Consider the following 25,726-nt stretch of genomic DNA (forward strand, 5'->3'; position numbering starts at 1 on the left):
GGAGTAGCCCCTTCGGACGATTTGCAGCACCCACCTGTCCGACGTGACAGTGCGCCAGTGGAGGTGGTGATGGCGAACCCTGCCTCCAACTGGCGTCACATGGGCCTGAAAACACGGACTAGGAAGGTTTTGAGGCGGATGCTGCGGGGGGAAGGTGTGGACTGACCTCGCCGCTGCCCCCGACCGCCCGGACGGCGGTTCCACCGGCCGCCACCACGTTGGGTATTACCCTGCGGCGCGTGGCTGGCGGCGCGTGTGGGCGCACCCCTTCCGTGGCCACGAAAGGAGTGGTAGGCAGCCGTTTGCTGGCGCTGGCCCTAAAGGCCTAAGGACTTGGCCGTAGCCCTGGAGTCCTTAAAACGCTCAAGCGCATGGGTCTGCCTTGTCGCCAAAGAGGCGACGGCCATCGAACGGCATGTCCATAAGCGTGTTCTGGACATCTGCCGAGAAGTTGGCGGACCTCAGCCAGGCGTGGCGTCTGACCGCCACCGTCGTAGCCATCGCTCTGCCCAGCGAGTCGGTGGTATCTAGCCCACACCTGATGGAGTACTTTGCTGCGTCTCGGCCCTCCACAAGGGCTTGTCCGAGTTTGGCCCGTACCTCCAACGGACACTCTGGCAGCACTTCCGCGACCTTATCCCACACTGAGTGGGTGTAACGTCCCAAGAGACAGGCGGTGTTGGAAGACCGCAAGCCTAGGCTCAGGGATGAGAAGATCTTCTTCCCATACTGGTCATATCTCTTGGATTCCCGATCCGGCGGGGCCGACGGGAATGCGGATTGGGAATTGGAGGCCTGGATGACCAGGCTCTCGGGGTGGGGTGGGTGGACAGGAAACATGGGTCGCCCGGGGCTGGGCGGTGGCGTCTGGCCACGTTCCTATCTACGGGCGAACCCGTAGCGGGCCTGTACCAAGTGCCCAAAAGAACGTCCGTCAAGGCCTCATTAAAGGGCAGCAGAGGCTCGGCCGAGCTTGACTGCGGTTTAAGGACCTCAGTGAGGAGGTTAGTCCTCACGGCCGCGACGGGGAGCTCAAGGCCCAAGGCCTTGGCAGCCCTCATCAGCACCACACTATAAGTTGCCCCCTCCTCCGAAGCCACGGTAGGAGGGGAGACAAAACCAGTGTCTGGAGAGGTGTCCAGGCCACTGGCCTCCCCAAGGTCTCCTGTCCAGTCCTCATGAGACTGACACTCCCTGGTCAGAGGGTCCTCAGACCCCTCCCAGTCCTCCTCCTCACCCATCTCCTGAGATTCAGGGTCCTCAATTAATGGGGCCTGCTCATAAAAGTGAAAGTCACCAAACGGCGTCTGGAGCGGCGCCCATCGGGGCCGTCCCGACGTCGGAACAGGAATGGGGGCAGGACCGGCGCCGGAGGCGACACCTGAGGGTCCGACGCCGGGGAGGTCGGCAGATCCACCGGCGACGAACCAGAACCCGAAGAGGGCCCAGCGGCGCCCTGCGGCGCCGGGCCTGAAGGGGCCGGCGGCGTCGGGACAACTGGACCACTCGGCGCCGGGCCCGAAGGCACCGGCGGCGGCGGGATAACAGGGACCTGCGGCGCCGGGCCCGAAGGCGCCGGCGGCGGCGTGGCCGAAGCACCCGACGGCATCGGGGCTGGAGCCGCCGACCCGCTAGGGCTCCCAGACGGGACCGCTGGGCCCGGAGGCGTCGCGGAACCCGTCGGAGAGAGTTTCCTCATGGCCATGAGGAAGCGCTCGATCTCCTCCTGCGTCGCGTTCAGCCCAGGGACCGGAGGGTATGGAGCCGAACGCGGCGCCCGCGACTCCGACGGAGCCGCGTGGGCGGTGTCACCCGAACCCCCGGCCGCATCGCGCGAGCGTCGGGGGGAGTCCGAGGAGCGATGACGCCGCTTGGACTTCTTGTGCCTCTTACCTGACGACTTCGACCCGGAAGAGTGAGGCCTACTCTCGGAGCTGTGGTGGCTCCGGGCCCACGACCTGTCCCTCGACCTCCTGTGGGATCGGGACCTCTCACGGCGCGGAACCGACTGTCGGAGTTCGAGGCGCCTACGGGACCGCTCCCGCCTGGCTTTCGAAGAAAGGGCCCGACAGTCGGAGCAGGCCTTGTCGTCGTGGTCGACGCCCAAACACGACAAACAGACACGGTGAGGATCCGTGACCGATATCAGCCGGTCGCAATCGTCACAGTGCTTGAAGTCGGGCATCCCTAAGGCACCGATTCGGAGTCGAGAGACTTCGAAACAGGATCAAAAAAGGATCAAAAAAGTTAGTCAAAAATTGACTTGGGGTTACTGCTTTTTCCAGATCTGCGCTTGCTGGCGCGGAAAAAAGAAGAACTGACGTCAGTACGCGGAGGCGGCGGCTAAGTACTCCGACGACGTCATCACGGCGCCCACGACACCGACGACGGACGCGGAGCCGCAGACGACGCCTACCGACGTGCAAGGGTACTGCTACGCAAAATTTTCCGGATCCAGTCTGACGCCTGGGGATATTCTAAGGTAAGGAATATAATACTAACGTGTCTCTTTCAGATTGCACATCTACGCAGTAATGTTTGGTAAACGTGTGTGGTGTCGACCACGTGGCTGCTCTGCAAATGTCTTCCAAAGGAATGTTCCCCAGGAAAGCCATGGAGGCTCCCAACTTGCGTGTGGATTGTGCTCTAGGGGGGACCGTTAAAGTACGTTTAGCTTTCTGATAACAAATCTGAATACATTTAACGATCCACCTGGCTATTCCTGCTTTGGAAATTGGGTTGCCTTTGTGCTGGGCTGAGAAGGCAACAAAAAGTTGCTGTGTTTTTCTAAAATGTTGTGTTCTGTCAATATAGTACATCAATGCCCTTTTTACGTCTAACGTATGGAGCATTCTTTCCGCTACTGTTTCTGGGTTTGGAAAGAATGCGGGCAGTTCAATAGTTTGATTGACATGGAACTGCGACACCACCTTTGGAAGGAACTTGGGGTTAGTGCGGAGCAGTACCCTGTTTGAATGAATTTGTATGAATGGCTCTTGTATTGTGAGCGCCTGTAGCTCACTCACACGTCTGAGAGATGTAATAGCAATGAGAAAAGCCACTTTCCATGTTAAGAACTGAATCTCACATGAATGTAGAGGCTCAAAAGGTGGGCCCATCAGTCTAGTGAGAACCACATTGAGATTCCACACCGGAGCTGGTGGGGTTCTGGGAGGAATGACTTGTTTCAGTCCCTCCAGAAAGGCTTTAATGGCAGGCACCCTGAAAACAGAGAGATGCTGCCTATTCTGGAGATAAGCCGCTATGGCGGATAAGTGTATCCGAATGGAAGCGTAAGCTAGATTGCATTTGTAAAGATGTAACAAATAACAGATGATGTTAGGAATGGATGCATCTAGCGGGTTGATGTGATGTTCTGTACAGTAAACGACAAAACGCTTCCATTTTGCAGCATAGCAAGCTCTAGTAGTGGGTTTTCTTGCCTCCCTGATGTCCATGCATTCTGGAGGCAAGTTAAGGTAGCCAAATTCTAAGACTTCAGGAGCCAGATCGCCAGATTGAGCTGTTGCGGATCTGGATGCTGAATGTCGCCATGGTTCTGCGTCAAGAGCCTGGATGTGAGATGCAGCCTTTGATGCGGTACCACGGAGAGTTCTAGAAACGTGGTGTACCATGGTTGGCGTGCCCACGTTGGAGCAACCAGGATGAGCGTCATCAGGTGTTGCTTTAGCTTTCTTGCCACCAGCGGAATGAGAGGCGCTGGGGGAAAAGCGTACGCAAATCTGCCTGACCAGTTCATCCATATCGCATTGCCCTGCGATTGTGGGTGAGGGAACCTGGCGGCAAAGCTTTGGCATTTTGCGTTTTCCCTTGTGGCAAACAGGTCTATCTCTGGATGACCCCACTGCTGAAAGTACGGGCGGAGTACTGATGGATGCATCTCCCACTCGTGCATTTGATGGCTGTACCTGCTGAGCAGATCCGCCATCTGATTGTCCTTGCCCGGGAGGTGTTCCGCCATGAGGAAGATGTTCCTCTGAATGGCCCACTTCCACATGCTCTGAGCCAGATGAGACAGCTGTGGAGAGTGCGTACCTCCCTGTTTCTGGATGTAGTACATGGCTGTCATGTTGTCCGTCCGGACCAACATGACCTTGTTGCACAGATGTACCTTGAAGGACTTGAGTGCCATGAAGATCGCCATCAGCTCCAGATAATTGATGTGCATCTTCTTTTGTTGTGTCGGCCATAGTCCCTGCACCGTGTAGTGGAGCACATGAGCTCCCCAACCCTGGAGAGATGCGTCCGTTGTTAGGATAATCTGTGGCACAGGCTCTTGGAACGGTCGGCCCTTGCAAAGGTTGTGTGGATTCCACCAATGCAGAGAGTTGTATGCCCGACCGGCCACCAACACTAGGTCTTTCAACTGTCCTTGAGCCTGATTCCACTGATGCGCCAAGCATTCTTGGAGCGGACGCATATGCAGTCCCGCGGGCGGGACAATGCAGATGCAGGAGGCCATCATGCCTATCAACTGCATGAACACCCTCGCTGGTAGGGAGTGTTGCGGTCTGAACCTCTGAATGAGCGACTGGATGCTGTTGATCCTCACTTGGTTCAGCTGAGCTGTAGAAGTCAGCGTATTTATCGTCGCACCCAGATACTGCCGCACATGGGCTGGCTGAAGGTGCGACTTCGGATAGTTTAACGAGAACCCCAGACTGTGAAGGAGGTGAATGGTGTGGGACATGTCCGTGGCGCACTGCTGAGCCGACTTGGCTTGAACAAGCCAGTCGTCTAGGTAAGGGTAGACATGTATGTTTTGTCTCCTGAGGTGCGCCGTCACAGTCGCCAGACACTTTGTGAACACTCTGGGGGCAGTGGTCACTCCAAAGGGTAGGACCTTGAACTGGTAATGCCTGTTTTGTATGGTGAACCGGAGGTACTTTCTGTGGGATGGGTGGAGTGGTATGTGAAAATAAGCATCCTTGAGGTCCAAGGTTGCGAGGAAGTCTCCCTGGTTTAACAATGGAAGAACCTGTTGCAGAGTTAACATGTGGAAGTGTTCTGAAAGTATGTGTAGGTTGAGAGGGCGCAGGTCCAGAATGGGTCTGAGTGAGCCATCCTTTTTCGGGATTAAGAAGTACAGGGAATAGACCCCTGTGCCTTCTTCCTCCACTGGCACGAGCTCTATTGCTCCTTTTTGCAGCATCACCAGAACCTCTTGCTGCAATAAGTGCAAGTGCTCTGGTGACATAGGACGTTGTCTTGGGGGGATGTTGGGTGGAGTGGACATCAACTCCAAACAATACCTGAACTGGATAAGTTTCCTTACCCACCTGTCTGTGGTGATGGACGTCCAGACTGGCAGGAACTGTTGGAGTCTCCCCCGACAGGTGTTTGATGGTCGGGGGGCAGTGACAGGGAGTCACTGTTTGTTGGCAGCAGAGGAGCGGGAACTATTGTTGCTTCTGCCTCTGCCCTTGGCGCTGTTTCCTCTGTAACCTCCTCTACCCTGTTTGGGGTACGAGGCCTGTGCACCTCCTCTATTGAAATGAGACTGCTGTGCCAAGTTTCCTCTGGTACACCTCGTGTACTTGAGCGACGAAAAGTGTTCCCCCTGTACTGCTGAGACTGAAGTGCACCCATGGACTTAGCCGTCTCAGTGTCTTTCTTGATTTTCTCGAGGGTGGTATCAACCTCTGGGCCGAACAGTTTGTCTGGATTAACGGGCTGGTTGAGGATAGTTGTCTGTATCTCTGGCTTGAAACCTGAGATGCGGAGCCATGCCTGACGCCTCAACATCACACTAGTGTTTACCGCTCTTGCTGCTGTATCTGCAACATCGAGCGCACATTTAATTGCAGCGTTTGAAATGAGCTTGCCCTCCTGTATCAACATCTCAGCTCCTTCTTTAAACTTGTCTGGAAGGTGTTGTAATAGCTGCTCTAAGGTGTCATAGTGTGCCCTATCATATCTGGCCAACAGGGCTTGTGTGTTAGATATGCGCCAGATGTTGGCCGCCTGCGCTGCCACCCTTTGGCGTGCTGCCTCCAGCACTTTTGACTCTTTGTCCGGGGGAGGAGCTTCACCCGTTGTCTGCGAATTTGCCCTCTTGCGGGCATTGGAGACCACCAAAGAGTCTAGAGGCAACTGTCCCCGTATATAAGTAGGGTCCCCAGGTGCCGGCCTGTATTTCTTTTCAATGCGTGGGTTTACCACTCTTGCTCTGGTGGGTTCCTTGAAAATGTCCGTGGCATGCTTGAGAACCCCCTTGAGCATTGGAAGTGTCTTCACAGTTTTTTCTGATGCAGAGAAAGTATCAAACAAAAAGTCAACTTCCACAGGGTCGGCATGCATTTCCACCTTATGGTTTGCAGCCGCCCTTTCAATCAATGCATTAAACGCCGCAGAGTCTTCAGTTGGAGAAGTTTTCACCCCATACACCTGTGGGTCATTAACCACTTGTTGGTCTCCCTGATCACCAGAGTCTATCCATGAGTCCTGCTGCTCATCAGTGTCAGTATTGGCAGGGAAGTTATACTCCTCATCCTGTTCACCCTCATCTCCATCTGAGCAAGTGGGTGACGGTGTTGGACTCCTCCTAGTCCGTGGAGGAATGGGTTCAACAAGCTCTGGTGTTTCTGGTGCAGGCCTTTTCTTCTTTAGAGGTATTACATAGGGTTCCACAGGCTGGGATGTAATTTTCCTCTTGTAGAGCATTAATTTACCTGTGTCAGCGTCGATAAAATGCTCCGACTGCTCTTCAAGTAAAGGTTGTCGACCAAAACCTCCACTCGAGTCTGCCTCAACCCCTCTGAATCCTCGGGCACCTTACGAGGTGCGAAAGCCTTCGGCGCCACCTTCGGTGGCAGAGTATAGAGGATCGGCATAGAAGTCTTCTTCGGTGGGACACTCGCCTTCGGTACCGAGGGTGTTTTCGGCTCCGACGCCTTGTCCCTTATCCGTTTCAGGGAGTCCGAGATTTGCTTCGTAAAAGAAGCGGATGGCTTCGTCGATCCGACAGATGACCTCGGTCCACCTACCGGGGGAGATCCCAGCGCCGACGATTTCTCTTTGGGCGCCGGAGGCGCGGACGCACCCTCGACAGCTGCGGTCCGGTCCCCTGTCCCGACTTTAGGCGTCGACGCCGCTGGCTTCGGATCGGCAGTTTTTTCTTTCTCCCTCGGGGCTCCAGACTTTGGCTCGGTGCCCTTCGCCGACTTTGCCTCGACTGGCCGTTTGCCCGTTGGTTCGGGAGTCTTGGCTGAAGGTGTCACAACAGTCCTCTTCGACTTCGACTCGACCACCTTGCTCGACACTTGCTCGACGACTTTCTCCGAGCTTGTCTTCTTGACCCCTTTCGATACCTTAGCCTGTTCGACAGCCTTCTTCGGCTTCGAGGCCTCCAAAGACGACGGTTTCGATGTTGTCTCCGACGTCTTCAGTTTCGATGGTGTGTCGGCCATCTTTGTTGTTTTCGATTCCAATGTTTTTAGTTTCGGTTTCGATTTAGGTAATGGAGGCTCCGCTGATGTGTCCGTAGCCGGGCCAGAAGGCGGGGCCGAGGATTGAGGTGTAGGGTCGTGGGTAAGGCTGTGTGGCGATCCCGTGACCTGAGCCTTAGTAATTGTACGTACGGGGCATAGCACTTCCTCCGAGCTATCTTCCATGGCCCCATAAGCTTCCTCGTCGTCCCCTACCTCCTCGACGTTTTCGTCTAGGTCCTGGCCCTCGACGGGTTCTCCGTAGTCTGCCTCGACCTCCGCCGATGTAGGTGATATCTGCAGGTGAAGCTCTTGCTCGCCCGCCTCGGGGTCGTCGAAGATGTCCACAGGTGCCGGGGCCGATCGCTGGGCCTCGAGGCGCGCCACGCGCCGAATCTTGAGCGTCTTTAACCTGAATTTTGAACAGGCCATACAGTTGGCCTCGTTGTGGTCCGGCGACAGGCACTTGTTACATACAAGATGCACGTCGATGTGTGGGTACTTCGAACCGCACATGGGGCAGAACTTGAACGGACTTCGTTCCATTGTAGCGTCGTCGGGGTCTTGCTGCGTCGACAGGGCCTCGATGACCGGACTCCTCAGTTATCCGACTCGAAGAGTTGGAGAACACACGAGACCGAACGCGAACAATACCGACGAAGTAAAGAAAGCCTTTTGGCCTTAAAGAAGTTGTTTTATCGATTCCGAACAGGAGACGTCGAAATCACATCCGAACCCAATGGCGGAAAAAAACAATCTGGGGATGGAGTCGATGCCCATGCGCACTGTAGTCCAGGGGAGGAGCCACCTATCTCGTGATACTTCGAAGACTCTTCCAGGACAACAATGTGCAATCATCCGGACCCAACACTAGGCGGCGATCTATGCAATAGATATGAATTTAGCAGCCCACATGCCTCGAACTGTTATCGTTACTTTTTCTTACTCAGTGTTGGATCCTGGATCCAGCACTGGTGTATCTCCAGTAAACAATTGAAAGAAAGCGTTTAAGTCATACAGGAGATGTTTAAGGAATATTTGTAGTTTTAGAAATTGGACACTTGGAAGATTATCTGGAGAAAACCAGACAATGGTTTCCTATATAGGAAAATTGAGTTAACAGTAAATCACGGTTATAATTACTTTTCAGGTTCAGTGCTGGGCTGAAAGATACAGCACTGGGATCTCTCCTCATAACAGGTGAGTTAATCGGAATTCGTTATTCGGCTGATTTTAGATGAATATTTTTAAGTTTCAAAACTCCACACTTCCAAGTGAAACCAGTCAATGTCACGTTATGGAAGAAAAGTGAGATATCAGCTTTTGGATAAGTACTCGACTGGCAGAGTTAAGGTTCTGGGCATAGACTCAGGGGTCTCCCAGGGTCAGGTAGGTACAGTTGTTACACCCTCAGCGGCACAAGTGCAGCCGGGTGCAGAGAGAGTAGGCCCAATGTTATCCTATGGAGGATATTGGGCCTTTGGTTGGCGGCTGCTAGGAGGCTGGCCACGCGGCTGAGCTCCTGGTCACTTACACAGGGTAGGTGGGGAAGTAGAGTAGGGTAGTTGCTGCACTTCCAGCGGCACTCGGGCGGCTGGGTGGAGGGTGCTTTTGAGCCGTCTGGCGCTCAATGTTATTCAATGGAAGACTTTGGAGTTGAACAAAGGCTGCAGGCTCGGGGACGGAGATTCTTCTTGAGCGACCACCACTTCGAGAGGTAAGCTGGGATCCTGAAGGATAGGTAGACACCCAGGAGTTGGGCACCGGAGGCCGTGGGGCGCAGGGGTGTCTTTTGGTGTTGGGAAATCTTACCCTCAGCTAGTGGTGGTTGGAGGGGTCCTTTGCTGTGAGGCTGCAGTCGTCGTCCGGATTGTCGAGGAAGGTCTTTGGGCACTGGATTTTGGGTCACAGTCGCCGGGAGGACATCCTCGTGGTCTTTGTCCACTCAGGCACAGGCCGGGCTCGGCAGGTGCAGTGTGTGCTGGATTCGTGGTTCCTGGCTGGCACCAGGGGTTGTTGCTGTTTGAGCAGAATCACTGCTCATGGGAGTCCCAGTCTTTAGATGAGCAGGGCAGGCAGGTCCTCCTGTGTTTTCAAGGTTGCTGTCTGCAGGAGACACCGGGGTTTTAGCAGGAGCAAGTTCTAGAATCAACAGGCCAGTAGGGCTGGGACCAAGTCAGTTGGTGTTGTCCTCTTGTTAGCAGCTGCACAGCAGGGCTTCTTGTTTCTTGTTTCAAAATCGGGATCTGAGGAAGGAAGGTTCAGGGTGCCCCTAGATACTCAATTTAGGGGTGTTACAGGTAGGGCAAGGGCAGGGACAAATGGGTCCCTGTCCTGGGGTGAATACACCCCCCTATCCTGCTCCTCTCCTTTGGGAGGGGGGCAGGAGCCTAGCTCTGATTGGGAAGGGCTCCCCATCCTCAAGATGGCGGTAGACCGGAGTTGTGCTTTGTAGTGTAGTTCCTATATTGCCAATAGGCTCTGCGCATTGGAATAATATATCCTATAGATTAGATGTAGGACTGAGGTCGACTAGGTCTCTATCGAATATACTAGACTTAATTGTGTGGTCCAGCTAGCTCAGAGGTCACTAGAAACTTTCTCAAATTCACAAGAAGAGATTAGTCTCTGACAACCGCATAAACATGACAACTTTGTTTCCCCCAAGATAAACCGTATCTTCAGAGTCGTGGAAACAATAGATAGATATTTCACTCAGTCAATCGTGCATGCTTCGTTTCACTAGAGGTGCAGAGAAAGTAGATAGATGGGCGTTTTCAATAAAAGGTTGTATTGAACAGTCTTCTTGCTCAGGCATAAGAAATGAACTGCTACAATCGTAAGACTGTTTGTAAAATATAATGCCTACAGTATAAATAGTAGAATAAAATAATACTGTAAGAGCATTGTATGGTTCCTAAACCATATATAAATACATACAGTACTTTTAGCCTGTTATTTAACAGAGGCTAAAAGTACTCAACTGGTGCTTCTAAAATACGCCTACCCCGGTGTACCTAACCTAAGCTTAGTACGAGGGAAGAAGTAAGTGAGGTGTAGCATAAATGTAGTATTCATTTGCCAAGAATCTGTTCAAGATTTCTCTACGGGTCTAATCAGCTCCGTACCTTAGTTTAGAATGAAGAAGGTCAGTCTCGGGACTCGATTTCCCAAAAACCCGCAAGGGAAGCTTGGAAACACTGGAGCTGGATTTCTCGGCAGGTGAAAAGACAGTGCTCTCTCAGTGCGTCTGCTGGAGGGTCGGCTTCCTTCGACACTTGCTGTAGCAGGGCGCGTCGGGCAAGTACTGCTCCAACCCACCGTGTGTTTGCTTGGGCGAGTGTGGGCATATTTATACCTTGAAGGTGCAGACTTTGATGTACAGTTGGACATAATAACGTCATCAAAGAGCCTCAGTTCTTTGAAAACTCCATGAGTTCTTGGACAAATCAATATTCAAGCAAGGGGAAGTCCCCGGCTGCTGAAGCTGAGTTTTCCAAGAAATCGTTGTGGATTTTCGGAACTAGTGGAAGTAGCCGTGCCATATTTGGACTGCATGAGCTATGCCTAAATATGGTTATGATTTCTATGCCTATATAAGGATATGGTGATTTATACCTATATAAGGGCATGAATCGGGAATCTTACAATAGGGTCCTAAAATAATACATAACACCCACTCCACGTTATCATGCTCATCTAAGTTCAAGCACTAAAACATAATCTAGAACAGGTGTTTACAACCCCCAAAAAAATTATATAAAATGCATTTGAAATGGTTGCACACAAAAACAAGCATTTACAATGCAACGGTTTCGCCTTTGGAAAAGTTAAGGCTATTGGCAATGTAAAGGACAATGCCATTTATTTATCTGTTTTCAAAACCAACACATAAATACAAATTTTGTCATTTACAATGCCAATAGCTCAAACTTTTCCAAAGGCGAAACCGTTGCATTGTAAATGCTTGTTTTTGTTTTGCTCACTGAGTTAACATGGAGAGTGCTGAAAGCAAAGGCCTTGCCCCTCGATAGGCCTCAAGCTGCTATTCACTGATGCGGCCTAACAAGGCACTATATGCCCGTGGTTGCTTTTATTTCCATTCAGAGGGGGCGTAGTCTCGCAGTTCGTGACTGAGTATGCACCTTTTAGAAAAAAATGATGACAAAGTGTCCAGTGGAAGGGAAGGATTGCAGAAATGCCTTGGGCGAGGAGAAGCTCCAAGGGTGTGAGATCTCTGTGAGGGAAGGAAGAGTAACAAAGCACATTGGTAAACCTAAGGCGGCCAACAATCTTTGTATAGGGAAGAGGCGGCACCAGTACTGTAAACGAGTTCGAATATTGACTCCAGCAGTGGATGTGTTAGGGGAGGGGTGCTATTCTTAAGGATATGAAAGGGATGTCTAGGGGTGAAGATCAGTCACAGGCTGCTGGTGAACTGCAGAGGCAAAGGGCACTTCAGGGGCTCGTTGTGTGAGCCTGGGCAAATTGCTTATTTTCCATATGCTTAATTAAATGCAACTTTCAAAATTAAGAGTGCTTAAAGAAGGTAAATGCCCATATAAGGCACTTTGTACAAGAGTGAATAAACCGGAATACGTGTTTATTCCGTGACGTGTTGCTACCTCAGTTGCATGGCACATGTGACCTTACACAAAAGTGTCCCCATTACCACAGCAAATGGTCTCTATGTACAAAGATTATAAATGTAAGAGGCTGAGACGGCTATTTGTGAAATGAAGTATAGGTGCCCTGCGCAGTCTACACAGATCCCTGCACCAGGCGCGTGAACCCACTGGGCTGCCACCCCTCCCTCCAGAGCAGATTCGGGGCAGCATGAATCAGAACGGTAAGTACATATAAAAAAAACTGAACAGCAAGAACTAATGCTGCTTATAAAATAGAAACGCGCTTTTGCGCTGTGGGTAGTAACAATAAAGCAATCAGGGGCCAGTGTTTTGCTACCACACGGAGGCCGTTCTCTTCTCAATAACCCTTCTAAATTCAACCCAACGAAAGAGAGAAGTTGGGGAGGCTGATTCAATCCCCTTTACACTGTCACTCAGGGAAAATCAGTGCACATGTTTTCAGCAAAATTATGTTCATTGATTAGTGAGAATCGCATAATACTTGCATGCACGCAATTTCACGTTGAACACTGAATGAGTGCACGTGTATGCGCGTGCATTCTCTGTGCGTACGTTTTACACATTTCTTCACAGCACAGTGTTATTTTTTTCAAGACAGTTCTCAAAATTAACAATTTAACAGACCAGCACATCGTTCTACGAAGTAAACAGTGGGAAATATATACTCTAACCGAGACAGTGGCTGAAGCCGGACCCCAATACACAAACGTCCACCAGGCATGCGTAGGAGAGCCGGCCACTGAGCATGCATACCAAAGGTATGCCCACAACAGCGCCCCTCCCCCACACAGCGAGTTCCATCCTCTCAGAGCCCTCCTAGGAGATCACAGGTGACACGGGCTCGTCAGAGCAATGAGAGGAGGGGACACGTCAGTCCTCCGTTCTCTGGCTCCATGGTGGAGTTGCGTTGCATTATTACAACTCTCATGACATGCAAATTGGCGGGGGGGGGGGCTTTTCTGCGTAGTGTTTACACACAACGCAATTCTCCGTTTATAGACCAGTTGGGCCGCCTACCCATTCGAGGTTACTAAACATTCGTAGTACAGGCTTCCAGAAGTGTAGATGGGGGGAGGTGTGGGGGGATGAAAAGGATGGCATGCAGCAGCGCGGACTTAAAGCACCGCAGCCAGGGAAGAAGGGGCGGGTGAGCAGCGAGTAACTGCGATGCACCAGCACCCCCTCTCGCCCTGTCGGTGGGCTCCCCAGGCTGCAGGTGGGCAGGAGAGGGGGCAGGGAAGCTTCCGCTCTTCGCCCTGTGGTACCCTTCCCAATTCCCTCCTCACGACCTTTTCCCTGCAGGGGTTTCCCGTAGTACCACCTATCATGATGATATACACATATGAGTCAGAAGGAGGAGGGGCGGGGGAGGTGGTAAGCAGGCCTCTATCGAAAGGTGACACGAACCAATATCTCTTTGGAAGAAATGGGTGTCACGCCCCCCTCCCCCACTGGAAGGAACGAGGGACAGGAATGCACGGAAAGGAAAAAGATGGGAGAGCTGATGGACAAGCATGCGTGCCAAGGATGGAATGGGCAAGCCCCCCCCCGCTCCCCCCCAGGGAGGGATATCTGGCAGCATCCTTACTTTCCAGGTGCCAAGAAGAGCTGGTACTTCTCGGTGAAGCTGCCGGTGGTCGCCATGCCGAGTCCCCCGGGTAGGTGATGCCGCCTGGAGTGAGGCTGGTGTGTACCTGGCACGGAGCTAGGCGGAAATGGCACAGGCGCCAGCCGGTGCGGGCTGCTCCTCTGCCCGCTCGTGCCCCCTGGAGCGCGGCACCTTCCTGCTGCCGCTCCCCCTGCCTTCTCCTCTCACTCCTGCTTTGAAATTCACGCAGTTTTTGCCCATTGTTTTTATCCCTGGTGTAATCTGAATGCTCAACGCGAACCGGATGAATAAGGTAAGACCAATCACCAGGGGTCCGCACCTCGAAGCAGGAAGCGAGCAAGAAACAAGCCCTGTCGGGTGAAACGCGTTGGTGAAGGGGGAATGGCATTGAAATAGATCGTCAATCTTAAGATCCGTGGAGTGCGTGTTTTTCTTGGCGTTTTTGGTGAAGGGAGTGGAGAATAGTGTTTGTGAAACGGTAGTGCGCGAGAAAAAATTTGTGATAGGGCTTGTGCGTACCAAAGCATGTAATGAAATGACAAATGAACACGTGCGTAAAAGATAAAGATACCAGTGCGTTGCAGGAAATGCACCAACATGCTCAAAAAAGTGCTCGTGGGAACGCGCAGAGGGAGTAACATGCTGGAATACAGAAATGCAAGCTAAAACAGGAAAGAAAAATTGGAGTCGGTGTCTACTAAAGATGAACCCAAAACATTCCCGAATACATGCCGTGTAATTCATGATAGGAAAACAGTGAACAATAGGGAAGCTTGTGATAGCCAAGTGCCCCGGAAAACCAAGAAGGCTTATGGTCCAACTTACCGAATAAATGCGTGCGCCATTAACCAAGTTCCGAAGCGGACAAACGCCATAGGGACGATGCGGAAGTAAAGAGTGGCTTGAGCGCATGCGTGAAATATCCCCGATAGGTGTTATAGAAGAGGGACTATGGAGAGTAGTCCTGCTGTGTGATCACAGAAAACGGACTGAAAAAAGAGTGTGAGGGATCGGACGAATCCAGGGACAGTGAAGTGAGTGAAGTACTAGAAGTGTCTGAGTGATCGAAAAAAATGACTGGGTGATCGAATAAATAAAGATACGTATAAAAATGGGTGAAAAAAAGAAGGAGAAAAGAAATGAAATAATGAACTGGTCAAAAAAGGTTGCAGGATGCACAGAGAGGAAACACGATGAAATGTACGACGTGGTGGAAAAGAAAATGTGCCGAGAAAGGGTGAACAAGTCAGGTCCCGGGCCGGCCAGCCAATCACAGCGCGGCCCGGGAATGACGTCACGGGGGTGTCCCGGGCCGGCAGCCAATCGCAGCGCGGCCCGGGACAAAGGGGCGGGGCTTAAAAAAAGCACCAGAAACGCCCCCGAATCGCGTTTTCGTGAGAAAGCGCGATTGACAGCCTCTGCCTCCCAATGGCTAGCCTCCATTTATGGAGCTAGCCAATTGGAAACAGAGGCTGTCCTAACCTCACTATTAGAAACAACAGATTTCGATCTGGGAGTGGCTTCGCCCCTCGCCAGGTTACGAAACCTAAAAAACGAGCATTTTGTATAGTACACATTTAAGGAAAATGACTTCATTGTAAGCATATGATAGGATATTAGCAATGCTAACTGAATGAATCACGAATATTACATTTATGAAATGGCTCTTAGTTACAGAAGAAAAAGGTCGAGACCATCCCATAGCAGAATATACAAACTGTTTTGGTTTGTGGATTAGGCTAATATTGTTTCTAGGAAGTGTTCCAGGAATTCTTGTTCTCTAAGAATAGTTCTACTTTAAGCAGATTTCTTTTTGTGCCAAAGTTCATTTTGTTTTTTGGAAAAAGTCAAATAAATCTGTAGAAAAAATAGAGATTCAAACTTGGTAGTTTTTGTTTTGAAAAAATTGAAGGTCGAATTTCTGAGTTCGAAAGAACGCTGTGTGCTAATTTTAAAAGTTATTCTCGGTGTCAGGAGAAAACATTAAGTCATCTAAGCTGGCAAAGAAATCATCTACCACAGCAGATGAAAGTTCGATTACTCAATTGTGCACAGATGCGAAGCATCGCCGTCAGCCGCGTTAGCAATGTTCATATCAGATGGTACCTGTACGCCTGTTGGTCCGCGTATCTCACCTCCAGTTGGATTTGCCGGTGAGATCTCAATAAATGCCGTCATCAGGATTGGTAGCCGTTGGGGGCAACACAACACATGAGCCGTTACCGGACCCAGTAATGCGTCAGCATCCATTGGCATAACCGATGGTAGTGTTAGACAGACATCTAAAACGCATTCCTCTCCACAAAGCAGGCATCGTAGAACAGGTAAGATGCAATCTTGCCAGATTGGTCTGAATGACAGGAACCATGTGGTATTCAGATCTCTTAAACGAGCCAAGCCAAGGATCTGTGTTATTCTCTCACGATACCTCATGGCCTGGAGCGCATTTTCCATGCTGACTTGGGCATCGCTGGTGGCCGGATTTCCCATAACGGAGCAGGAGGAATAAAAATAAGATCCCTGCTACGAGTCCCAAAGTGAGAGGCAGGCCGCCGAACACAGAGTGGACGAAGTTAGGAAAAATGCCCTGGACTGCTTCAAAAGGTGCTAACAGTCCCAAAAAAAATCGTCTTAAATACATGTGCAATACCGCTGGTATCAGGCATGTTAAAGATACGATCTAACATTTCTGCGAAATGTATTGGGCAGTTTGTTGATAATGCATGTATCTCTGCAGTGGACCTTGCAACTTGTAGATCATACGTCTCTTTGGACGAGGTCAGTGGCACAGTTTTTTGCAAAACAATGGCTTTCATTCTGCTTAAAGTATCAATTTGTATAGGAGAGATGTTCAGTGAAGGTCATAGTGGAGACTCCCAGTCTGTCTTAGTTTTAGGAAACAATACTTGCATACAGCAAGTGGCCCTGGCTGACACAGTAACGAGATAGCTTATTCCTGGCATCACTCCACAACAGCTGTGATCATTTAACATAACGTAGCTACAATTGGAAAGCTGCCTGAAAATTGGATCTATCACCGCTGTGGGGGAACCCTGCAGGTGGCAAGAAAGGTTATTGGAAGAACCTTCGCAGGCTCCGTGTAAATTAATACCTTGACACAATAGTGTACCGCTTAGTGAGTTTTCACAATTTTTACCGCTAAGAAATACTTCCTTTCCCCCACTTCAACATTTGTGTGTGTATGGTAAATCCCAGGTCGACTTAATGTATTCTTTACCCAACCTTTCATACAGGCCTGCTGGTATGTGTTTTAAGCAATACTGAAACTGGAAAGTCGTCACTGGTATCGTGATGGTGCCATGTATTATCCATTCAACTGATGGTTTCTCAGAAACTGCCATAGGTAATCTCTCCACTTTTTCTATGCTCCACACCGTATAGTCTGCTCCCCTCTGTGCCAACGAGATTTGTTTATCTGTAAGGTTAAATACAGTAAACAGTGACGTAGTGTTGATTAGACGCCAAGGCACATAGCCTGAACGAAGGTTTTGCAACGTCCAGCCTAATAGCATTATAGAACGTAATTGAGACTGCCCGTGTTGTAGCATTAGCAAGTCCTGTTCCATTATGTCTATGGCAGATGATACAATGCTGTCCAAAGAATAAATTCTGGACGACAGAGTTGTTAACCCATTGTCAACTACAGAGAGTGATTTCTTTAAATTAATACGATCAATTTCTCGTATTCTTTCAGCTGTTTCCATTTGCGTGACTTTCCATACCGGCAAATATGAAACGTTTATGACGTGGATTACAAGGTCCCATTAAGAATTCTCGTCAATCAACGCCATCTTTAAGCAAAGATAAGTGTTGTTTGATTTCTGGAAGTATAGATTTTTGTAGCCATTCAAGGCACAGTTTCACTACACTGTAAGTTGTTATTATCCCTGGATGTTGTCTTTGGCTATATCTTGGATCTGGCCGAGTTACTGTGTACCCTTGTGTCTTGTTCAGGAATCTATCTTGACAGTTATTCGTGTCTGTGGGCCAGATTAACCATTTTTACACTCAGGATTTGTTCTGTTCTGTTGTAAAATATAATTTACGTCTACCTCCTCCTCTGAAGTTAAATTACTATCAGGTGTGGGCTTAGGTATGGACTGTTTGTTTAAATCTTTTATCTTCGCAATGCCAAGCCAAGATGTCTGTTGAACAGTGTCATTTAGGAACATCATTTGTTCTGGGATGATGCAGGCTCTGAACAATGCTTCTAAAACCTGTACCTGCCAGTCTTTTGTGCCCCAAACAGTTTTTGTCTCAATGTTGTCTTTCCAAAAGTCAAATCGGAAGGTGGACAATTGAGCATAAAAGGCAGCAGAATGAATTTGTTTAGTATTTGTCAACATACTCTTCATGCCGCTTTTATTCACATTTTTAAAGTAAAAACTTTCTGGATTTGTAACATTAAAACCTTTAAAATAAGGAAATGTTCTAAGAAACGTTTTAGAACTACCTTTTGGAAGAGTTGGACAATGTTCCCATTGATTATAAGTTAAAACATTTCTAGGGTTTGCAGATTTATGCAAGTAATGATGGCCAAAATGATTAAAACAATACATTTCTTAATAATTTGATGAACCTTCTAAGTATTCATGTTTTGTAAATTTTGCTGACATTTCTAAGTCTGCCATCATGTTATTAACAGTCTCAAAGTCCCAATCATTAGAAAATGTGCTAGGTGAGACGAAATCACTCAAGGAAACCTTAAATTGATGAGGAATCTTTAGCAGCTCAACAGGGTCATAAATGTCATAATCAGTTGTATCCCATGCTATTCTACCAGGTAGTGGGACCGCTGTGATGTTCACTGATAGCAGGTCTCGTTGTTCACGATTAGATGATTTGTGTGGCTTCAGGAGCAAGTTGATGTTCTTACTTGCTGTGTCCATTTTCATGTGCTTTCCATCTATCAACTTTCCCAAACTTAAAACAAGAATGAGCCATAGCAGTAGATAAAGTACGCCTAACACAATCCAAAGTTCAACCCAAGGTGAAACCAGATATATATTTGTAAGCTCTTGACAAAGTTCCTTTACTTTTTCCTTGAAAGTTGCATTTGCTGGCGTAGTTTCAGGTTCACTGGGATCCTCAGAAAAGTTATCGAAGTTGAGAAAATAGCCAGAGGCAATTCCGTCAATTGTTGGTATTGCATCCGGATTCTTTTAAATCGCTTGAGTTGCTTGTTCCCTTGACATGTTTGTATAGTCAGATGCTACATCATTGTAGACAGGAGTTTCTTGACAAACTGTTATTTGGGTTTCAAGATCCACAAGTTCCATGGCTTTGTAGGATAGTCCTTTTCTCACTTTAGAATCTTCAAAGGTGATGAGTCTTTCAGTTTGAACCTCTTGGATAGTAGCAAGATTTGGTCGTCTGCTTCATCTTGGGAGTCCACTGGGCCGACTACTTATAGGCCACATGGTGTGGTTTTACCAGGTCAATTGACACAGACCGGTTCTCCTCTTTTCTAGCAAGGGGCGGCATTAGTACTGTTCTTGATCCGTGGATTGCTAGTACAGGTTCTGGTTTTCGGTAAGAAGGCCCAAATTCCTTCTTGTCCGCTATTTTCTCCCTGACCAGATCCCCAATCTTTGGAATCCAGACATGTCTTGCTGGGACAGGTGGTTTTTCTTCAGTGGTCGTTGGCTTTTCGCTGGTATTGCTTAGACTTCTTCTTGTTTCATTTAAGTCCTGTAAAACAGCCAAACAATCTTTGATATCAAAGGGTTTTTGTTCCACCACTGAAATGTGACGATCGAGGTCTTCAACCAACATTCTAGTACCAAAAAGGATTTCGTATGGAGTGATTCCACCCAGGGAATTTCTTGGCAGGTTATTAAGACTATGTTGGACATTAATTAGATGTTTGACCCACCCATCACCCGAACCTAATACCCTAGCTGTTATAGATTGCTTAATGTCATGTTTTTTTTTTCCACAACCGAATTTTCCTCAGGATGGAATGGACTCGAAAATCGCAATGCAACGCCCAAACTGGCCATGGTCTCCTTGTAAGCACGACTCCGGGCTCCGGCCATCTTGCAGATGGGGAGCCCTGCCCAATCCCAGCTAGGCTCCTGCCCCCCTCACACAGGAGAGGATCAGGCTAGGGGGTGGACTCAATCCAGGACAGGGACCCATTGGTCCCTGCCCTTGCCCTACCTGTAACACCCCTAAATTCAGTATTTAGGGGCTCCCTGAACATTCCTTCCTCAGATCCCAATACAAAAAGAAGAAAGAAGATCAAGAAGAAGAAGACGTGCCGTGTAGCTGCTAACAACAGGACGACAACAACTGACTTGGCCCGAGCCCTACCGGCCTGTCGATCCTGGAACTTGCTCCTGCCTAATCCCGGTGACTCCAGCGGACAGCAACCTTTGGACACCCGGAGGACCTGCCTGCCTTGAGCCTCTTAAAGACTGGGACTCCCATCAGCAGAGGCTCTGCTGCAACAACCCACCTGGTGCCAACCAAGAAGCTCCGGACCAGCCCACTCTGCACCCGCCGAGCCTGGGCCGGACCCAACCGAACCAAGACCACAAGGACGTCCCCCCGGCGACTGGGGCCCGAATTCCAGTGCCCAAGTCCCTCCTCGACAAACCAGCCGACGCCTGCAGACTCAGAACCAGGGGCCAGCCCAACCGCGACCAGCCGAGGGTAAGCTTTTCCGACACCCAAAGACACCCCTGCACCCAGCGCCCTACAGCCCCCTGTGCCTCCCTTTGGGGTACCTACCTGTGCTCCAAGATCCCAACTTACTTCTCGAAGTGCTGGTCGCCCCTGGAGAGTCTCCGTCCCTGAGCCTGCAGCCTTTGTTCCTTGTTGACCTTTCCCACTGGATAACACTGAGAGCCTGACGGCTCAAGAGCACCCTGCACCCAGCCGCCCTAGTGCCACTGGCTGTGCCACCTTTGTCCTATCCTACTTCCCCCCCCTTGCCCTGAGCAAGTGACCAGGAGCCCAGCTCCCACAGCCACGTAGCTTGCTAGCCAGCAGCCACCAACCGAAGGCCCCCTTTCCCTCATTGCATATCATTGGGCCTACCTACATCTGCACCCGGCCAGCCCTGCGCTGCTGGGGCGGAACCGACTGTACTTTCCTGACCCTGGGGACCCCTGATTCTAAACCCGGAACCTTAACTTCACCAGCCAAGTACTCACCTGGAAACCGGTAACTCGCTTACCTGCCATTGGATAACATTGACCCATTCTGACTCGAAAATTTTCTAGGTGTGAAGTTTTGAAAACTGCAAATATTTATATAAAATCAGCCGAAGTCCGAATTCCGAAGTACTTACCTGCAAGCAGGCGAGAAGCCAGTACTGTACCTTGCAGCCCAGTACTAAACCGCAAACGTAATCCTTACCGGGTTTGCTAGTAATCTGTATTTTCTCCATAGGAACCCATTGTATGCTTTTCTATGAAATTTCTTCTAAGTGCCTACTTAGAACTTGAAACTTGAAATATTCTTTAAAAATCATACGAAATACTGAAACGCAATTACCTACCTGTTTTAAGTTCAGACCCCAGTGCTGGCCCTAGAAGCTCAGTACTGGATTACAAAAGTAACGTGATCATACTTTACCTGCAAACTGAATTTTCTCCCATTGAACAACATTGCCAGATTGTCATTGAAAAGTCTCTAAGTGTGAACTTTTACAACAGCTTTATATTCATGAAAATTCACCACAGTAACTAAAACGTTTTTGCTAATCTGATTTCAACTTAGACCCCAGGACTGAACCTAGGATCTAGTCTTGGAACTACTAAAGTAACCTGTACTGTAATCAACTGTACTTTTATGGTAACAACCCATTGAGCTCAATTCTAAAGTGTGTCTAGACTTGAGTTGCCTTCAGCAACTCCTGTACCTATTATGTTCACCAGCTTTATTGCTTCCTTGCAAAGTAATTACATGAGAGTTCTCATATCTAGCAAAGTATATTTTTATGCCTGTTGGTTCTAAAAATAAAACAACTATATCTTTGGATATAAAAACCATTGGCCTGAGTTCAGTCTTTCAGTGTGTGAAATCCTTTGCTGACTGAGTGTGTACAACAAATGCTTTGCACTGCCCTCTGGTACTGCCTTACTGCTCGACCAAGCTACCACTTTGGAGAGTAAGGTGACTGTAACCCCTGTTATACCTTTGGGGTTTGTGGACTCTATACACACTGTTCTTCATTATTGTCCAGTATATATAGAGCCACTTTCTCACAACTAGTCTTCAAAGCTCTTAGCAGAACACACACCCTGCCCCTTCTGAAACAACTTCACTCATTTTCAGTAAAGCAGCGCACCCAATTCAAAACTTGCTGCACATTTTTCTAGGCTCTTCATGGAATGGCCCTGAAATTTTGACCAGTTGAGTGGCAAGACATGTCCAGACGAGGGAACAAATTTCTTCTACAGCCAATCTCTTGGTAGTGAGATTTTACAACCCAAAGAATGGAGGTTGCAGTTTCTCGGGGTTGTCTTGAAACTCCCTCCCATACCTCACTGAAATAAAAACTTTCAAGAATGCTTTAAAACCCTGGTTCTTTAAAAAAGTATTTGAGTTCCACTTCTAATGTTGGCCTAAAGCTTCAGTGTTAACATCTCTCTTATATTTAGTGCCATGAAACCCTTGGGTGAACGAGTGCCCTATGAATGCTGTCTAACATAACTAGACAAGAGAGGAAGCTCTGGTGGCTTACCACTCTAAATGCTTGCTTAGATACTTGCTATAATGGTTGAGGAAATCAAGTTCACAAACATGTAATTATTGATGAGGGGGGTTCTGCCTCGACGTGTAAGGCTTTGTTGACAAGGCAGTTATTGTGGCAGCTGTTGTCGAGGTGCTGAACTAATGCAACCAAGGCTGTTTTGGCATTTTCTTTTGGTGTCAATGAGGAGTTGTTCCAAAGGAGAGGGCACAATTTCCACCAACAAGATGTGGATCAGTTCAGAAACGTTCCTCCTTGGAAGGTTCCAACGGTTTACATTTGTGTCTTTTTATTTACAGAAACAAGTCATGCATTATGTTAATCACATTTACAAGGGCCTGACAGACATTCATTTTGCCTTTAGCTGGTACAGATTGTCAAATAAAAAAAAATCTGGTGTGGGGAAAGGACCAAGGAGAAAGAATTAATGAAAAGGTCTCATTTTCCATAAAAGTAGCTGATTACAATCTGTACCTTCTAATGCTGGGAAGTGCAAACCTCATTCAGAGGACTCCCAAGACAAGCTGTATAGTAGTAAATCTGAAGCATGGCTTCAATACAGAAAAAAGCAATTATTTGGATATGCCAAAGCACTACTGTGTTCAATTTCTGTTTTAATATAATTGTGTACAGCATTTTACTGGCGATTCTCTTTTTAATGACAGCATTTGATAACTGGATAATGTGTTTGTCAAATTTTACAATACATTCAAAGCACAGCATTTATAGTTTCCCAGGAAGGATCTTGCCATTAGAAGAGCAGGTCTTACTGTGGAAAATGACTGGATGAGGTTTAGTTTTAGATCATTCAGGAAAAATATATTTGTGCAAATGCAAGCACATGGAGGTAGTAGAACTTAAATCTGGGGAGGTGTTCCAACACAATGGTCCTAGAAAAGAAAGGTGTGAAAACTAGAGGCTCCAACTTTAAGGACAAAAGAGAAAAAGTAACTACCTTTAAAGGACACCAGCATGCTCTGTAGGTAGGCATGCCGCACACTAGTAGTCGATGTTTTAAGGCTGTAGGCTTTCTTGTACCAATCCACCAACTTTCTGGGGACCTCCGTGTTGAATTTCTGACACCAGAGAGTGAGGACTGACACTGCATGTATCAGGGTGCCTTCATGAACTAAATTAGACAGAAGAAGGTCAAATCAGTAAGAAAATAGCTAACTTGCGCCCACATTATCTCACATTCCCCAAATAACAGAATGGATTTAAAACATGTCTGCAAGGTATCAAAAGCTGCAATTACAGCGATAGAAGAAGTTGTAATATATTTACCTTCCTGTGACAAAAAGGGAATGAAGAGCTCCAACACTACTGCGCTCAGAGCCTGGCTGGAGGATCCAGAAACACCATGACAACTTAAGCTGCCGATCCCTGGAGGGGGAAAAACTTTTCTGGTTATTGTGCAAGACAGGCTAAATCCACAGAGGAAAACATGTAAGCAGGGAAGACATTTCAGCATTCAATGCGGACAACCATTTCAAACCGTTAAATCTGAATCCCAGCTGGATTAATTTGCTATGTGCATGTTGATTAAATGAGTACCACTGAATTGGATGATACTTTGCTGCCAGAATAACACATTCTCTTTTTCTATGTATCTGCGGTTAATAATCCCAACAAAAGGGATATATTTAAACACCCATAAAATAATTGCTGTGTCCTGTGTCTCCTCTAAGCTGCCTGTGTGCGCAGCGCACAGCCTTTCTTTTCATGCCATATGCAGCAAGGCTGAGAGTATGAAGACTGCAGTTATTACTTCCAGGAGTGGACTGGGGTAGTTCACATGGCAGAATTGAATAGTGAATGGAAACTGTCTCAGTTCATTATTTACATTCAAAAGAATGAAATTAACATCACTACAGAAGACAATATTTCTAAATGTATAAAAGTGGGAGATGAAGCACAACTCACATTAATTTAAGTTGTAGCATTTTGCTTATCTTTTTCATAAATTCTTCAGCATTAGTTTGTCATTAAATTTAGTATAGCAGACCTCCTTAACAGCCCATTGAAAAAGACTTGAAAAATAGTCATCTGAAAGATAGTGAGCTAAACAAAAGGTAGCGACAGTCGCTACCCTTTGCTTAGCTTGTTTTGTTATCCCTCACCAATATCCCTTACCAATGATCAACCAATAAAATACAAACGCTTTTTCCTAATAAAAGCATACTTTTATTAGGAAAAAAGTTTTTGTATTTTATTGGTTGATCATTGGTGAGGGCTTTAATCATTCTAGTATGTATCTGCAGGTACCTTTGAGTGTCATTAGCATGTGACTTTCCTGAAGGTGTCTTTCTGAAACGCGCATACATAATTGAATACAAGCCACATTCAATTTTATTTCAAAGAAATTTGTTCAACAGAATGAAACAATGACTGTTTTGTCTACAGATCAAAATATCAAATATTATTGTCCGTTTGACAAATCCACTGTACTCTATTGTTCTTTGAAGCCCCCACAGGAGCTTAGCTCCGAGTCTTTCAACCTCAGTCTCAGATGGGTTGCCTCCTGAATGGAAAGCAACTCGCTTAAACTAAATGGTGGTAAAACCAAGGTTATGGCTTTAGGTAGGAACCCACAATACTGGGGCCTTGAATACTGGCCTGAGTCTCTGGAGACCCTTCTAACTTTATCCCCCAAAGTTAAAAGTCTGGGTTTTTGGCTAGATGAGAATCTGTGCATGCGTCCCTAAGTTACCAAAGTTGCATCCACCTGCTTTGCCGTATAAAATAGGTGAGAATTTGTTTCATTATTCCTCACTCTGCAAATTGTTAATATTCCTCACTTGGCACAAAGGACATTGATTCAGGCCATGGTACTCTCAAGAGTAGATTACGGCAATGTTCTCTACCTAGGAGCGTACAGGTCCTGCATCCGCCGTCTGTAGATTTGCAACTGAGTTCTGCACAGACTTATCGCTCGGCTCCTAAACTATGCCCGAGCCTCTCCTATTTCCGCGAGCTACACAGGCTGCCAATTGGAAAGAGTGCAATTTAAAGCTCTTTGCTTTATGTTTAAAGCTAGAGCTGGACTTGGCCTCAGATATGTAAATGACCTAGTCTCCCCCTATCAACCTTGTCAGAGACTAAGGTCAGAGAATCACGGTCTCTGCTGTGTGCCTAGAATCCGTCGGCTTGTCCCGGCGGACACTCATTTGCATACTTAGGTCCAAGACTTTGGAATGCCCTACTACAATTCTTTAGACACTGCGCCTTACTGCTGCTATTACGTAAACATCTAAAAAACTGGTTATTCAAGTTCCTGCCTGGCTTCAGCTGCATC

General features: G+C 48.1%; 1 protein-coding gene across 2 annotated transcripts in view; it reads right to left on the reverse strand.

The window, feature by feature from the left end:
- The window catches only part of GCN1 (GCN1 activator of EIF2AK4), a 728,660-nt gene that overhangs the window by 545,574 nt on the left and 157,360 nt on the right, over positions 1–25,726 (reverse strand). For both annotated transcript variants that reach the window (XM_078667658.1, XM_078667659.1), the window contains exons 13-14: positions 23,716–23,814; positions 23,387–23,560 (exon numbers count right to left, since the gene is read on the reverse strand). In XM_078667658.1, the coding sequence (XP_078523784.1) occupies positions 23,387–23,560; positions 23,716–23,814 (273 nt within the window). The remainder of the gene's footprint in view (positions 1–23,386; positions 23,561–23,715; positions 23,815–25,726) is intronic.

Source organism: Lissotriton helveticus, chromosome 11 (assembly GCF_964261635.1).
Source record: "Lissotriton helveticus chromosome 11, aLisHel1.1, whole genome shotgun sequence".
NCBI lineage: Eukaryota > Metazoa > Chordata > Amphibia > Caudata > Salamandridae > Lissotriton > Lissotriton helveticus.